Source organism: Schistocerca gregaria, chromosome 3, assembly GCF_023897955.1.
Source record: "Schistocerca gregaria isolate iqSchGreg1 chromosome 3, iqSchGreg1.2, whole genome shotgun sequence".
NCBI classification, from domain to species: domain Eukaryota; kingdom Metazoa; phylum Arthropoda; class Insecta; order Orthoptera; family Acrididae; genus Schistocerca; species Schistocerca gregaria.
Genome location: NC_064922.1, coordinates 130,530,432 through 130,545,872, shown reverse-complemented (window position 1 = coordinate 130,545,872; position 15,441 = coordinate 130,530,432). Strand labels below are relative to the sequence as shown.

General features: G+C 42.1%; 1 protein-coding gene across 1 annotated transcript in view; it reads right to left on the bottom strand.

The window, feature by feature from the left end:
* The window catches only part of LOC126355278 (gamma-aminobutyric acid receptor alpha-like), a 195,501-nt gene that overhangs the window by 110,286 nt on the left and 69,774 nt on the right, over window positions 1–15,441 (bottom strand). Inside the window, exon 4 of the mRNA XM_050005565.1 lies at window positions 14,185–14,267. Coding sequence (XP_049861522.1) covers window positions 14,185–14,267 — 83 coding nt within the window. The remainder of the gene's footprint in view (window positions 1–14,184; window positions 14,268–15,441) is intronic.

Below are 15,441 nucleotides of genomic sequence, written 5' to 3'. Positions count from 1 at the left end.
ACGGGAATAATGTCATACAGCAAGCACTCTGGGAAGGATTCTATGGGTGCATTATGTATAAAGAACTGATGGAAATAATGTCATACAGCAAACACGCTAGGATGCATTACACATAAAGAATTGCGTTACTTGTGTCCAAGATCGAGGACTAATTAAAAACAAATCTGAAACTCATGAAATCTTAGTTTTCCTTATCTAAAGGAGTTACACGATTTTACAACATGTCTCCGGTGTTGAGACTTACTTCTTCCACATATATGGTGCTACTCATAGTAGGACTAAATTGATACTGACCGTCTGGTCAGTGATGTCAAGCATTATTGAGTGAGTCTGCTCTGTTAGGAACATTTGACCGTGACAGTAGCTATAAAAAACTTGTGTTTCTGCAAAATGAGAATGAAATATGGGGACAGTCTGTAAATGTGCAAATCATTGTAACGAAATCTTAAGGCGGTAGGCACACCAGTAACAGCGTTCTAATCGTATTTGTCGTGAAGTAGGCCTGGAAATGTTGATGTAAATCGAATAAATTCTTGTCGGTTTCCAAGCCAGGTCAATTCGACTGAAATCCTCGAGCGTTGAATAGCTATCTCTGCCATCGTCGTCAGTCTTAAAAACACCTATTAACTGACAGAAGATTTTATTCAGACATGTCGCTGCGAAAGACTCCGAGAGCACGTGTATGTAAACCACGATATAAATTCTACAATGTCCAGAGACAGTAGACTAAGCGTGTATCAGTGATTACGATGAAAATGAACCAAATATTGTTTATTTTTTAAGTTACTCGACACTTGTTTTCAGGAGAATCTCTCTTTCTCGCTCGTTCTTTAGAGACAGACACTTCTCTCTTACCTGCCTTGGCCACTGCCCAAGTAAGCATTTTCAATTTGACGTTCTGTTAGTTACGAAAGTGCAGAAAACATTAGGTCTTTCAGGTTTTCATCCTTATGTAAGAACATAGTTTGCTGCAGAGAAAAAAAAACAATCAACCAACTGATGTGTGCACATATTAACGTAGCATCTATTAAAATACCCGCACTTTTCCTCATTAGACCCTGCCTAATAAACACGCTTCTCCCCATCCCTGATCTCTCTCCTTATCCTCCTACTCGCTTGGGTTGATGACACACTTCCTGAGGCACCAAGGAATCACCGGCCTGCTAACGGAGGTAAACATGTGGAGTAAAAATTATACAGGAAGATCATGGCTTACTAACAGTAAGCAGGTCCAGGTGGATGCTGGTTGCTTTAATTGTGCTCAGGTGAAGAGACTTGCACAAGGTTACCAATCTTAGTGCTAGAGACTACAGCAGCAACAACATATGATTTAAACCCCGCTTTCTTCTTGGTGAAAATATTACGTCGACGAACACAGCACAGCAGACATTCCCATACAAGTGACATTCATTTTTGCGATGAAATCAGTGTCTGTTAGCTATTTGTTATGAAATAAATAGAGGCGGGCAAGTGCTCGAAGCTTGCTGCTTTTCCGCTAAAAGATGATTTGTCATTAAACCGGGAAGCGCTGACACCACCCCGGGTAGCCATCCCATTACATGTGACTCGCAATGTTTGTCGATGGCGTGGTATGTAGTCGTAGCAATCGCTGTGAGAGCTCTGGATTTGTGTTCTACAAACAGCGCTGTTTGTAAGCCGCGGGAACATTTAAATCACGCGCTCGGTGGAGCCAGCTGCTGTATGGTCCGCCTGTGTGAACATCTGCTGCTGCTACTGCAGTAGAACACATGGTTGTGGCCACCCACGCACGATCTCTGTTGATACTGATAGCCAGCGTCGTATCTAAAAAAAAAAAAAAAAAAAAGAAAGAAATATTACAGTAAGCGATTTACTGGATGGTTATAACTGAAATGCAGCTTGTCACTGAGATCCAGTGTGGCCTGTAATTATCGTATGGCAATGAAGGTTGGTAAATATGGTAATGCATTAGCGCGAAATCGATTTACGCTGGAAAAAGAAATTAGTTCCAGCTTTGGTCATCAGGCACAAAACCGGCGTTGAACACTGTTTGCCGGGCGGAGTGGCCGTGTGGTTCTAGGCGCTACAGTCTGGAGCCGAGCGACCGCTACAGTCGAATCCTGCCTCGGGCATGAATGTGTGTGATGTCCTTAGGTTAGTAAGGTTTAATTAGTTCTACGTTCTAGGCGACTGATGACCTCAGAAGTTACGTCACATAGTGCTCAGAGCCATTTGAACACTGTGCGACAGTATGAGACCCACGCTGTCATTTGACAAGCCGTAATGTGAGTGACAGCATGGCTTTCGAGAAGGGAGACTGTGCACAGTTATTGAAACTGTTTTATGTGAACGACAGCAATTACAGTAGTGCAGTGGGGGAGTATTGCCGACTGAAGAGTCTGAGTAAAAGCCCGATGTCAATAAATGGTTGAAAAAAAGATGACAATGAAAGTCGAAAACACGGGTGAACGTGGGTCTTATCCCGGTGGAAGCTATTGGCGATGTTGCTGTTGCTGTAACTGGCTATACAGCAGGTATAATAGGTTCGTGCAGCGTCACGAGAATTGCTCATCCCATGGTCAACAGTACATAAAGTTTTGCTCATATATTACACTGGTACCCCCACGAGATCCAGACATTACAACAACGGAAATCTCACGATCCGTGGCAACGTCCTGAATTTGCTCTTCAGTACCTGGTACGGGTCGAAATTGACGGCTTACGGCCTGGCAGCATTCTATGAAGAGACGAGGCACATATCACACTACAGCTTGCAGTTAATGCACAAAACTGCCGAATTTGGAGTACTGTTAAATCACATGTTATGCAGGAAAAGTCGTTGCACTCGCGTTCGTAATTGTGGAATTTGGATTCACAAGCACCTTTTCTCACGGTCTGTTCTTCTGTGAAGAGAATACACGCTGGGGCCCTGTCAGTTGTAGCTTGATTTCTGCACGTTAACGAGTCTCTTTCTGCTGCATTTGATTCCTGCTTTGGAAGAGCGAAACTGTGTGGAAACCACTGTTTTCATGCAAGATCGGGTGACACATCCTGTCGCTCGCCCAGTGAAAGATCTCCTTCGCGCAGCCTTACATGAATGCGTTATCCCCAGAGCCTTTACAGGTGCATGGCCTTCAACATCACCTGATCTGAATTCATGTGACGTTTGGGTAACGTGCGGTCTTTACCTGATCTGAACGTCAGTACACTGGAAAACTTTGCTTAGATTCCACGGAAAGTGCTGCCAGCTACTGCTTATCACGTTGTTCTACGGATGCAACAAGTCGTCCACGTCTGCGGTGCTCACATTGAACAAATAATGCAAACGGCGATTAGTAATAAATTCAAAATTACCCCATCATCAGTTGTTTGACCTTCTCTGCCCATTTCCCGTTCCTAATCCATTACATACGGAAACATATCTATACGACTTTCTTCCCTTAAGAGCGCCAGACGTTTACCAGCTGTCCAAAATTCGGACTAATTTTTTCCCCAGAGTAAATGTATTCCTCATTAACGCATTAGGATATCTACCAAGTTTTACTGCTTTACGAAATTACACACGATACTGGACTTCTGTCTGTAGCTGCACTTTATTATTACCACACGGTGCTTTATTCAGCAGCTGATGTACATCTTTTCAATCCTGATAAAATTAGCTGCAGACCAGAACATGGGGGCTTCTCTGCTTTCAGCCACACTCATAAGCGTGTCACATACTCGTAGCTGAAAAGTGCGTTGGGGGCAAGAGCGTGAAACTGCTGGACTGGCTGTAACGTCTGTGACGTCAGTACCGGAGCCTCAGAGAGTGCCTGAAAGTACATTGTAGGTTTAAAATGGGCTTCATTTGCAGCATCGGATATCTTCTTTCTGTAGAACAGCAGTCATATATTAGCGCGTGACGCAGTACGGCCCGCAAAACAGTGAATAGGAAAACATAAAATGCAATAATTGGCAAATGAAAGGCAACTAACATTCCTCACTGCTATGTAAACACGCTCTGCTGGCCTCCAACTGTGACGTCACAAACATTGTCAGTTCTAGCTGCCAAGGCAGTGGTTTCACAAACACCTCGACAAGAGCCGGAAGCCAACAGGTGGCCGAACAGGCTTGCAACTCAAATGTTTCTTTATTCCAGTCTTTGATCACAATATCAATTCTTTAGACGATGACCGGTTTCAGTCAGTAATGACCATCCTCACTCAGATCTTTCCTGCATGTCCTAAAGTGATAATTGTCATTAGATCTGAGGATGGTAATTACTGACTGAAACTGGTTCTCGTAAAAAGAACTGATTTTGTGATCAAAGACTGGAATAAAACACATTTAACAGTATTGGATCACTGTTTTTATATGCGACTATGTCGCAGCTGGTGAGGCTTGCAACTTCCCACTTGCTGACAATCGAGTGCCGTTTCTCACAGTGTTATGGTGACGAACGAGGACATTCCACTAAAGTTAACAGGCGGCACGTACATTCTTCCCGATGGACCTGGAATAATTTGGGCTAGGTCCAACTGGAAAAATTTCAAATTAGTAGTTGTGTAATTTTATTAGCAATTAGGTGAGAACCCAGCATTGCCTGGGTTTATACACCGATCAGCCAAAAATTTGTGACCACTACCAACGGCAACGTTGGATGTCTCATGGTGGCGTTGAGGCATCACCCTAGTGTAGCGAAGATATGGGCTGCACCTGAGGAAATCCATTGTGGCAAAAGGCAGACTATTGTTACGCAGAATCTGTGAACCAGTACCTCGAAAACGGCGAAGACGCTGGAATGTTCACGTGCTACTGTCGTGAGCAACTACAGAAGGAGGTAGAAGGGCAGTGAAGCTATCACTAGGCGTAAGGTTGGACGTCTACGACTCTATACAGAAAGTCGGGTTCGGAGGCTTATCTGTTCTGGAAAGTAGGATAGATGGTGATCTGCTGAACGACTGCCAAAAGAGCACAAAGCTGGTATACGGAAAATTTTTGCGGAGCACACCAGTCATTGTACACTGTTCAAAAGGAGATCTGCAGCAGACCACCATATGTATTCATATGTTCACCAAACTAGCTCATCAGTTGGGACTGCACAGCTCACGGGACCATCAGGAATCAACTGTCGATCAATGGAAGCGTATCGTGAGCCGTGCTGCAGCTCGCGTTGGTGCTGTTTCTGTCCTCTGTTGAACGACAGACCGTATCGTTTAGTTGACGTGGTTGCAGTTGTTTGTCTTTTTCTCATGTTGACTGGCGCCACTTGCTTTCACAAGCGTTGCCTGTCCGATGGTGGCAGCAGCGGCGGTTATCGATATGTAGTCACTGTGGCCCTATCTTTGGGGCGACGTCGTGGTTCTTCCGGTTCGTGTCAGTGTGGAGCTCAGTTGGGGACAGGAGGAGCCAGGTCCGTGCAGTGCCAGAACACGCCGGGTCCACTGGCAGCGCACATGGCATGCCGGATCGAAGGCCTCTGGTCACGAGTGTGCACGACCCTGCACGACCCTGCAAGTTTTGAGTGCATTTGGATTTAAGTACAGAAACCTCCACCATTGTGAGATCTTGCGATTCTCTAGTGACTTGGGTTCATGTTGCTGCTCGTAGTGTTGCCGAGGCGAAGAGCAACGAGTGGAGTGCTTGGGAAAGGCGGATATGTTTAGCTTTCCTGGACTTCATAATTGCTATTTATTGCGTTCAGTTTGTTACTATTTGTTAAGTTCAACCATCGGTATTTTTCCCGCCTCGAGGCGGCTAACACCCCAGTTACCTGCCCTGGAGGGTTAGTGTATGTAACGGAAGTGTACGTTTTCTCGCCTAGCCGCTGCTGTTCGAAGAGACTTGTAGATTTGACAGTTTTTTTATTGTACGTTGGCTGGCGATTCTTCTACTCTGGTGGTAGTGATTCCTTTTTCGTTCCAGGCGCTCTAAGCACAGTATTTTGCAGGCGGAGTCCAGACCGCTGGTTCTGGCTTTGGCGTATTTTTAAATATTTGCATTTGGTTATTGGACGTCAGGTAGCCTCAGCAAGATTATCATTAATCATTCGTTAGACTGCCACTAGTCTGAGTTACCATCTTGTGAAGGAAATGCAACTCTTGGCTGCCTACCTCATTGTTCGCCAAACTGTTTTTCGCCGGACCTACTCAGAGGTCGAGTCTTGGTGCACCTTTTGTGACTGGCCCTTGTGTTTTATTATTGTATTTGCTGTTTTATTGTATATTTCAAATTTTTTATATAATTTTCATTCTCGGCGTTACAGCAGGTTTAAATGATTTTGCTACCAAGTTTACCATCATTTTGTCTCACCTGTTAACTGATCAGTTGCTTGTCATTGTAAATTAACCTTTACTGATGTATTTTTGATTTACTGCATGTTTCTTTTAAATTTTTTATACAATTGCCGTTGTTAGCGTTACAGCAGGTTTAAATGGTTGTGCTACCAAGTGTACCATCATTTTGTCTCACCCGCTTGGCGAACAGTTGCCTGCCTTTTTAAATTAACCTTGCTATTGAATTGCTGTTTTACAGTATGTTTGTTAATTTTGTTTATAATTGCCATTCTTGGCGTTAAAGGCCTTCAGCCTTGACTGTGGTTACTTGTCTTGACGTTCTAATTGGGATCACATGGGCTTGTTTTTTAAAAAAAATTATTTGCTGTGTCTGTATTTTATGCTCATGTGGTAAATTGTAACGCACTGAAATTACTATTAGTTACACAGTTGTTTATTCCTACAGTAATAGCGTGTGCCGGCCAGTGTGACCGAGCGGTTCTAGGCGCTTCAGTCTGGAACCGCGTGACCGCTACGGACGCAGGTTCGAATCCTGCTTCGGGCATGGATGTGTGTCATGTCCTTAGACTAGTTAGGTTTACGTAGTTCTAAGTTCTAGGGGACTGATGACCATAGATGTTAAGTCCCATATTGCTTGAGCCATTTGAACCAATAACGTGTGATATCTTTATTTACTGCTGAGTTTGGAATTACCTGCTTAAAATAAATGTGTGTAATTGAAAAAGGGAACGAGCAGTAACTGATTACGGCCCAGTCCGTTAGTTTTATTTCTTTCATTAGTTCCTCTTTTTCTTCCTTGGCGTATCTTAATCTCCGCATTTCCGGTTTCCAGAACTTTTTTTATAACGTTTGCAAACACAAATAATGAGCGCTTGGCACGATGTAGATTTTATTCTGCATTCAACAGCGATAGCTTTTAGAAGTTTTCTTCGTAATTTCGTCCCATTTTCCCGATAGGTACTTGTCAGTGAATGTGTGCCGTTTGAGGTCCCTGTCAACCTTAGCAATCAATGAATATTTGTGTTACAGTAAGTACAATTCAATTTCATACTCGTTACTTCAAATAAGCATCACACGGCGGTTCAGGATAGATACAGTGTAATTAACAGTCTTAATTTCACGAGAGATCTGTTTCTACTGTCATAGACATATTCAAGTGAACTGCATGAAAAGTTTTGGTGAGACCATCTACGTACATGTCTTGTATATTTGTCTCATTAAATCGCCAGTAATCTCTGACGTAACTATTATAGCTCAGTTTTTGCAAAATTATTTATTATACGTCGAAGATTTTTGATATCAATTTGACATTTTTCTTACTATTATGTTCCATATTTACAAAGTGTGTCCAAATAGACAGTACGATGTTATTTCCCACTGGTTGTTAGTTCTTAATATTATCACGTTTCGTGTTTCAGTATTTTAATAACTATTTTAGATAATTTTAATTAATCCATATATTCGTTTAATGTTCCTTGTGCTTAGTTTCTCATATATATATCTAAATTTCTGATTCTGCGGAGTTATGATCATTGTTTGTGTATTTTTAACTCTTGAAAATAGTATATAGCATGACGGAGTTAACAAAACGCGAACTGCGGAGTTATGAACATAGTTTGTGTATTATTAAAAGGTACAATATAGCTGCAATGTAATTATCAGTCTTAATTTCACGACATACACTCCTGAAAATGGGAAAAAGAACACATTGACACCGGTGTGTCAGACCCACCATACTTGCTCCGGACACTGCGAGAGGGCTGTACAAGCAATGATCACACGCACGGAACAGCGGACACACCAGGAATCGCGGTGTTGGCCGTCGAATGGCGCTAGCTGCGCAACATTTGTGCACCGCCGCCGTCAGTGTCAGCCAGTTTGCCGTGGCATACGGAGCTCCATCGCAGACTTTAACACTAATAGCATGCCGCGACAGCGTGGACGTGAACCGTATGTGAAGCTGACGGACTTTGAGCGAGGGAGTATAGTGGGCATGCGGGAGGCCGGGTGGACGTACCGCCGAATTGCTCAACACGTGGGGCGTGAGGTCTCCACAGTACATCGATGTTGTCGCCAGTGGTCGGCGGAAGGTGCACGTGCCCGTCGACCTGGGACCGGAGTGCAGCGACGCACGGATGCACGCCAAGACCGTAGGATCCTACGCAGTGCCGTAGGGGACCGCACCGCCACTTCCCAGCAAATTAGGGACACTGTTGCTCCTGGGGTATCGGCGAGGACCATTCGCAACCGTCTCCATGAAGCTGGGCTACGGTCCCATGGGAGAATAGCAGCCTGCATTGCTGCGAAAGGTGGATATATACTGTACTAGTGCTGACATTGTGCATGCTCTGTTGCCTGTGTCTATGTGCCTGTGGTTCTGTCAGTGTGATCATGTGATGTATCTGACCCCAGGAATGTGTCAATAAAGTTTCCCCTTCCTGGGACAATGAATTCACGGTGTTCTTATTTCAATTTCCAGGAGTGTATATTATTCGATTAGCATTGTCATATTCAAATAACATGTGACTACCGAGTTGATGGGACCATTCACGTACATAATACACCCTGCATATTTGTTTGATTTTATGTTAGTACTTAGGTATGGTGTCTCTCCGAAGAGTTGCCAGTTTCTCTGGTGATGTTGTTTAGACAGATATTTGCTACATATCGTTTCATAAATGAGTAAGTGGAGTCAGCTCAAATAAATACTGCACATTATGTCTTTGATGCGACTCGCAGTGCCGACAGAATGTGTCGGTTTGTTTCCTTACGAACAAAATGATTTTCTAAGCAGAATACTTGTCGCTTCAAAACCATGATTAGCAGCTGACTCCCTCTACTCACTGCAAAAACTAAATTCCAAATATATATGCGACATGTAAATGTCGTTATCTATATTCGACGTATATATTATGAATCATAATCGTCCTAAATATACTTTATTTGACTTCCTTCGCAAGCTTTTTCTTTAATTCTATGCGAGTTTCTCCACGTGAACCAAATTACATTGTAGAAGCCACAGTCAATTAATAATATTATAAAATGTAGTCTCCCTTTACCTCTGTTACAATGCAAATGACTGTCTGGAAAAATCATTTGTTTTTATTTAGAAACGCATTTGCTACCAATACCCCAAACTGAGAATTCCCGACACTAATTCATCCACTAAAATTAGGAGAGGTTCCATACTTCATGAGACGGGGAACACTGTTTTTCCCATCGGAATGAACGCATATCCACACACAGAAATCAACTGACGCCGCAAAAGTAATTTTCGTCCTTTTATCACATTTTCTCGTGAAGCTGAGCGCATATCTGCAACAGTTCCGGTGGATAATGTTTTCCAGCATTTCCAAGTGCAATGCTCGCCGTTCTCCTGACCACGCAAATGACATACTCGGATAGTATTGGCAGGCCGAACCCATCCATCGAACGGTGTGAACTGATTGACGAATGGCAGAGCTTGACGAATCACTCTCGCGGAAATAATGGCCGAGTCTCATTCGGCGATGTTTTAGGTAGAAGAGTCATAATGTGCGTATTCGCAAGAGTTATTGCAGTTCAGTACAGGATGTTCTCTTCCTGTATACTAGTAACGATGGAAGTAAATAGTCCCAAAAGAACTATCTTCTCTTGACATTACGTGTAACACCTTCGTCCATTAACACTAGACTTCCATAAGACTTAAAAATAATGTACCACAGTGTCAACGTATGGAAAAGTAATTGCGTCCAGATTACCTCCGCAGTGACAAGAATGCCTTGCAAACAAACGCTATTACAAGCCTCCTGGTTATTGTGGACTGCAGTTAATCTTCAGAATCAAAGGCGACATGAAAAATTAAATATTTAGTTTGAGAAATGCACTGTATTCGCCCGGTTCTATTATTTATTTCTTCCGCGATACATTTGAAAGGGTTTTCTTCCCCATAATCAGCAACACACGGGATGAAAACTCAGTGCCCAGGCACATCAGTGTAACCGCATGTGAAAGTCTGAAAACCACCTTTTGCGGCGCGGACAGGTGCGAGTCGTGGAGGAAGAGAATGAATGACGTGCTGTTTGGTACCGAACAGTGCGACGGGGATGGTCCCACAGTTGTTCAGTTGGGTAACCATCGACAGGACCGATCAGTGTCAAGCTACACAATATCTATCTATCTATCTATCTATCTATATTCGGATCCCGCTCCAGCTACTGCTGGGTCTGGGTGTTGACGAGTCCTCGACATTTGGCTCGGTCCCCCCTACACTTTTCTTCCTCCACTTGCTACAGGTCACACCTCTCCTTTCCACAGATATTCTCACTACCATTTTCCACCGTGTTCTTGGGCGCCCTTTAGGTCTTTTTCCATCCATCTTTAGTTCTTCCATAATTTTGGGGAGTCTCTCCCCATAACTTTTCTTAACATGCTATTACCATCTTAATCTCCTTTGTCCAATTTCAGTGGACATGATAAGGTCCAGTGGGAATGTAATGGCTCTATAGGGTAAAATCAAGTGTGTGGAGAAATAGTACAATACCTGACGATTGGAAATTGAAAAGATAGAAAAGGAGCTGAATGAAGAACATCATGGGCTTAGGAAAGGAAGAAGCACTATCGACCTGATATTTTCTATCCGCCAACTGAAGGAAAAAAGTTGGGAGTATAACAAAAATGTGATAATGTTTTTTATAGACATAGAAAAGGCATATGACTCAGTTAACAAGGAAAGACTCTGGGAAGAAATGAAGAAGATAGATGTAGAAGATGGATACATTACTGTAATAAAGACAATGTACAGAGGACACAATTGAAGAATAAGAATACCATTGGGGAACACTGAATACTTCGAAATAAGTCAAGGACTTAAGCAAGGAAGTGTGCTATCTCATGCACTTTTTAATGTTGTGATGGAGGGAATGAATAGGGCAGTTAAAGATATAGTAAAAGAAAAATACAAAAAGATGATTTTTGCAGGTGATATGGTAATTTAGGGTAATAAAGAGATAGATGTGCAGTTACAACTTGATGCGTGGAAGGAAATAATGAAAAGGTATGAATTAAAAATAAATAAAGATAAGAGTGAAGTAATGATATTTGGAAGAGAGAATGGCATCAACGGAAATATTACCTTGAATGGAGAATCCCTCCAAGTGGTAGAAAATTTCACTTATTTCGGGAGTGAAATATGTAGGGATGGAAGAATAAGTGACGAAATTAATAAGAGGTTACAGAAGGGATAAAATTTGTACCAAACAATGAAACACCTGATTTGGAATAAGGAAGTTTCAGCAAAATATATATAAGAATTATTACTTCACTATTGTCACCTATGGTGGAGAAACATGGACAATGACAGAAAGGGACTGGAGCAGACTGCAAGCTGGGGAAATGAAATTTCTCAGAGCACTTAAGGGAAAAACAAGAATTTACAGAGTAAGGAATGGAGAGATTAAAAAGGACATTAAACAAGAAAGTATGAGAGAAGAAAAGCTACACTGTAAAGGACGAAAAATCACACATTTCGAAGGAATAACCGAATGGGATAGAAATCGGCAGATGTGATGTGCATGTACAGAAAAACAAGTGATTAAAATTCAGAAAAAATTGGATAATTTATACAAGAGAAAGAGTTTTACAAACTGAGCCAGTCAGTATCAAGCTGGTCCACCTCTGGCGCTTATGCAAGCAGTTATTAGGCTTGGCACTGACTGACAGAATTCTTGGATGTCCTCCTGAGGGATATCGTGCCAAATTCTGTCCAACTAAAGCGTTAGATCGTCGGAATCCCGAGACGATTGTAGGGCCCTGTCCATAACGCTATGAACCTCAAATGGGGAGAGATCCGGCGACCTTGCTGGCCAAATTAGGGTTTGGCAAGCACGATGGTAAGCAGTAGAAATTCTAGCCGTGTGCAGGAGGGAATTATGTTGCTCAAATTTAAGACCAGGATAGCTTGCCATGAAGGGCAACAAAACGGGTTGTAGAGAATCGTCGAAGTACCACTGTGCTACAAAGGTGCCGAGGATGCCCTCTGAAGGGATCCTATTATACAAAATGCGGCCCCAGAGCATCACTCTTGGTTGTCGGGCCGTATCTCTGGCGACAGTCAGGTTGGTAACCCAAGACCGCCCGAAGTGTCTCTAGACACGTCTCCGCTGGTCGTCGGAGTTAGGTTCTCAGCGGAAATCGTCACTGAATACAGTTCTCCTCAGTCAGCGACATTCTTGGCTGAAGAGGTGTAGTTCTGCAAATTTTGCAAAATGCTGCTTCCATTTGTGGTAACGAAATTTGTAACTAGTATTTTCCAGGTCTGTCTCGTGAATGTTTCGCATAAATATTCTAACTGAGACAGTCTGGGTTTTCCCTATTCAGATTTTTAGAATGTTAGATGCGATCTTGTTACTAGAAAGGTATAAACTTTTTCAAATGATATTTTGACAGCTACTCTGCCATTTGTTTCTTTTGGTACTGCTGTTTGAGTTTCTGCTGTCTCAACGTTGTGATGTAAAATAGAGAGATCGTTTGCAGAAGTTAAGAAGTCTATCTTACATTTGCTCTTCCAAATTTGATTCGTTCCGCAGCTTTAAGTTCCGATATTTTGTTTTCGGTACTCTTACATTACTTCTCCTAAAACGCAGCTGAGAACCAACGGAAGGAGTCTCACTCCTATTTGAATTTGAGAATGTTCCGAATTTTCTGCTCAAAATTTTTTCTTTAGATATGACACCAAATAGAGATTTACAAATAATTGTAGTGGTTTACATATGCAAAGATTGTTCTTTCATAGGAGGGTGGTTCGGAATGTAATTTCAGTTTCGATTTTTCTCCACGGCTTTGCTATTATCGTAGTCCAGCTCACGGTCAATAATATCTCTGGTTAAGCAGAAGGGAATGGCGCCGTTTTGGGCGCGCTCTGTGTTTTGTGTCGTTCGTAGTGACTGCTTATAATGGCATCCTACCGCGAATGAACTGAGATCTGTGATTCGTTTTCTGAATGATAATAACGTTAATCCAAGCGACATTCATCAACAAATATGAGCGGTTTAAGGAGGAAATGCAATAAATGCTTCAATGGTGAGGGGATGGGTCTCACAGGTTAAGGAAAGGCGTTATCAAGTGCGTGACGAACAACGAAGTGTACGTCCCTCTTAGGTTTCTGATGAACTGGTTAGTGCAGTCGAAGAAATGAAAGAAAACAGTAGGTTTACGATTAGCGCTATTGCTCGTCAACTTCCATAAATTTAACGAACGTTAATTTACGAGGTTGCTACTGAAAAACTGGGTTGTCATAAACTTTGCGCAAGTTGGGTGCCTAACTTCTTAAGCCAACAGGCGTCAACATTCTATGACGAATACATAAACATATACCACGCTATGACAAATACCTGGAAAATTGGAGCGGCTGTGTTGAAAAGTAAGACAAGTGTTACGAAGTTTTGTGAAATAAATTGCTTTCTTTATTCGTGTTCAATTTCTTTTTTTATTACCAGACGGAACTTATTTCCCGAATTACCCTAGTTATATTCAAGAAAGGCTCACTGTCTACTAGATCACAGGCTTGTTTAAAATCTACACAGGTCTGAAGATGCCATAATTTTTTTGATGTTAGAGAATTAATTTCAGAACTGAAATTAGTTCAGCGCAATAACTATCTGCTTAGAAACTTGCTTGTTATTTTCTTGATTTACATTCACTTTGTTATTATATTTCCGTTTTTTGGCATTTCTAAGTGCCTTTTCATGACTGTGTATGATCGGTTGAACGCCAGACATACCTGTATGATGGCATTTCCTCTCTTGAAACGTGTCGCCACGTATGAAATCCCGTTTGTTAGTGTGTTCTATCCAATCAAGTACAAGTAATATGCAAAATGTTCAATGTAGTATCTCAAATGTTACTGACTGACAGTAGCGATCAATCCATATAAACTGCAGCCAGTACTCACAGCTTCCGAACTTGAGCGGGCAGCGCTGCGTGTCCATGGGGAAGTCCTCCAGGTTCATGGGGCAGCCGGCCTTGATGGTCAACCTGCCACAAAAAAGAACAAGTTCAGCATCAGACCCACCGCAATTCTGACTTCGTCTTACCAAGATAAAATGCGTGCATATGCGTTCACCTTATACGAAAACATATCAGCAAATGGGAAATACGACATGCCTTGCTTATATCAGTGCTTTAATGACAGGGACTTTCACGGTGTGAATAATTAACTATTCATTGTACAGTAAATGTTTGAGAAATACGAAAGCACTGTAAATATTACTAACTTTTTTGGCCAATATGAATCATACTTCCTCTTCCCGCAAAGCGATTTGCGGTTAATTATATACCAAATAGCATATAATCTCACCCAATATATATAAAACTTGGCATACAGCTCTTATGGGTGACAAGTCACTAGTGGTTAGTGACTAAACATGCGTAATAAACTGCGTCACAGAAAGAAGTGAGTAAGATGAGCGAAATTTGGCGCACGATAAACGTGTAATTGTTTGGCTCGAGTATTTGTGTGGATGATTCATACACCATTCGTGACGAATGATGGAAAATTCTTGACGTACGAAAACAGACGTCCAGAACAAAAGTTTACGCAAGATAGCTCATGCACAGTTTTCAAAATTTTCTGAGTAATATACACATCTCATTGGTGTAGACTTAGCAACTGTTAGATACCTGTGCTGTTCGGACTGCATAGTTTCACAGTATTTGTGGTAGTGGGTTCAAGTTGGAACCACGTGGTCTTCATGAGAGCTCTACAAGACCGTGTTAGGTTCCTGCTGGGAGAATTGATATAGATCACAGTTGTTTACAGAGTACAGGAGTATTTCACATCAATGGAAGCAATCCATTGTCCATTGTGTTACGTGGCAGGTTTTCTCTTAATCTATCACAAAACATATTTCGGAACAATATATCCTCATTCATTTGATCGCAGTAGTAATTCTTTAACACAGCTTTGTATTTATATACCATTTACAGTACCACCACTGACCATCTTGTTTATTGCCTTCTTTTCACTCATCTTTTATTAAAATGAGGAACTGGCAGAACATATGACTTTTCTTAAAACAAACAGGCTGGACCGCAAAAATGTTCAGAGTCCAAAACTGCGTTTCAGCCCAGGTAACCACTTTCCACACCTCCACACTCAAGACGGTGGATGGCACATCCTTCTCCCGAAACAACGAATTGTTCCAAGAAG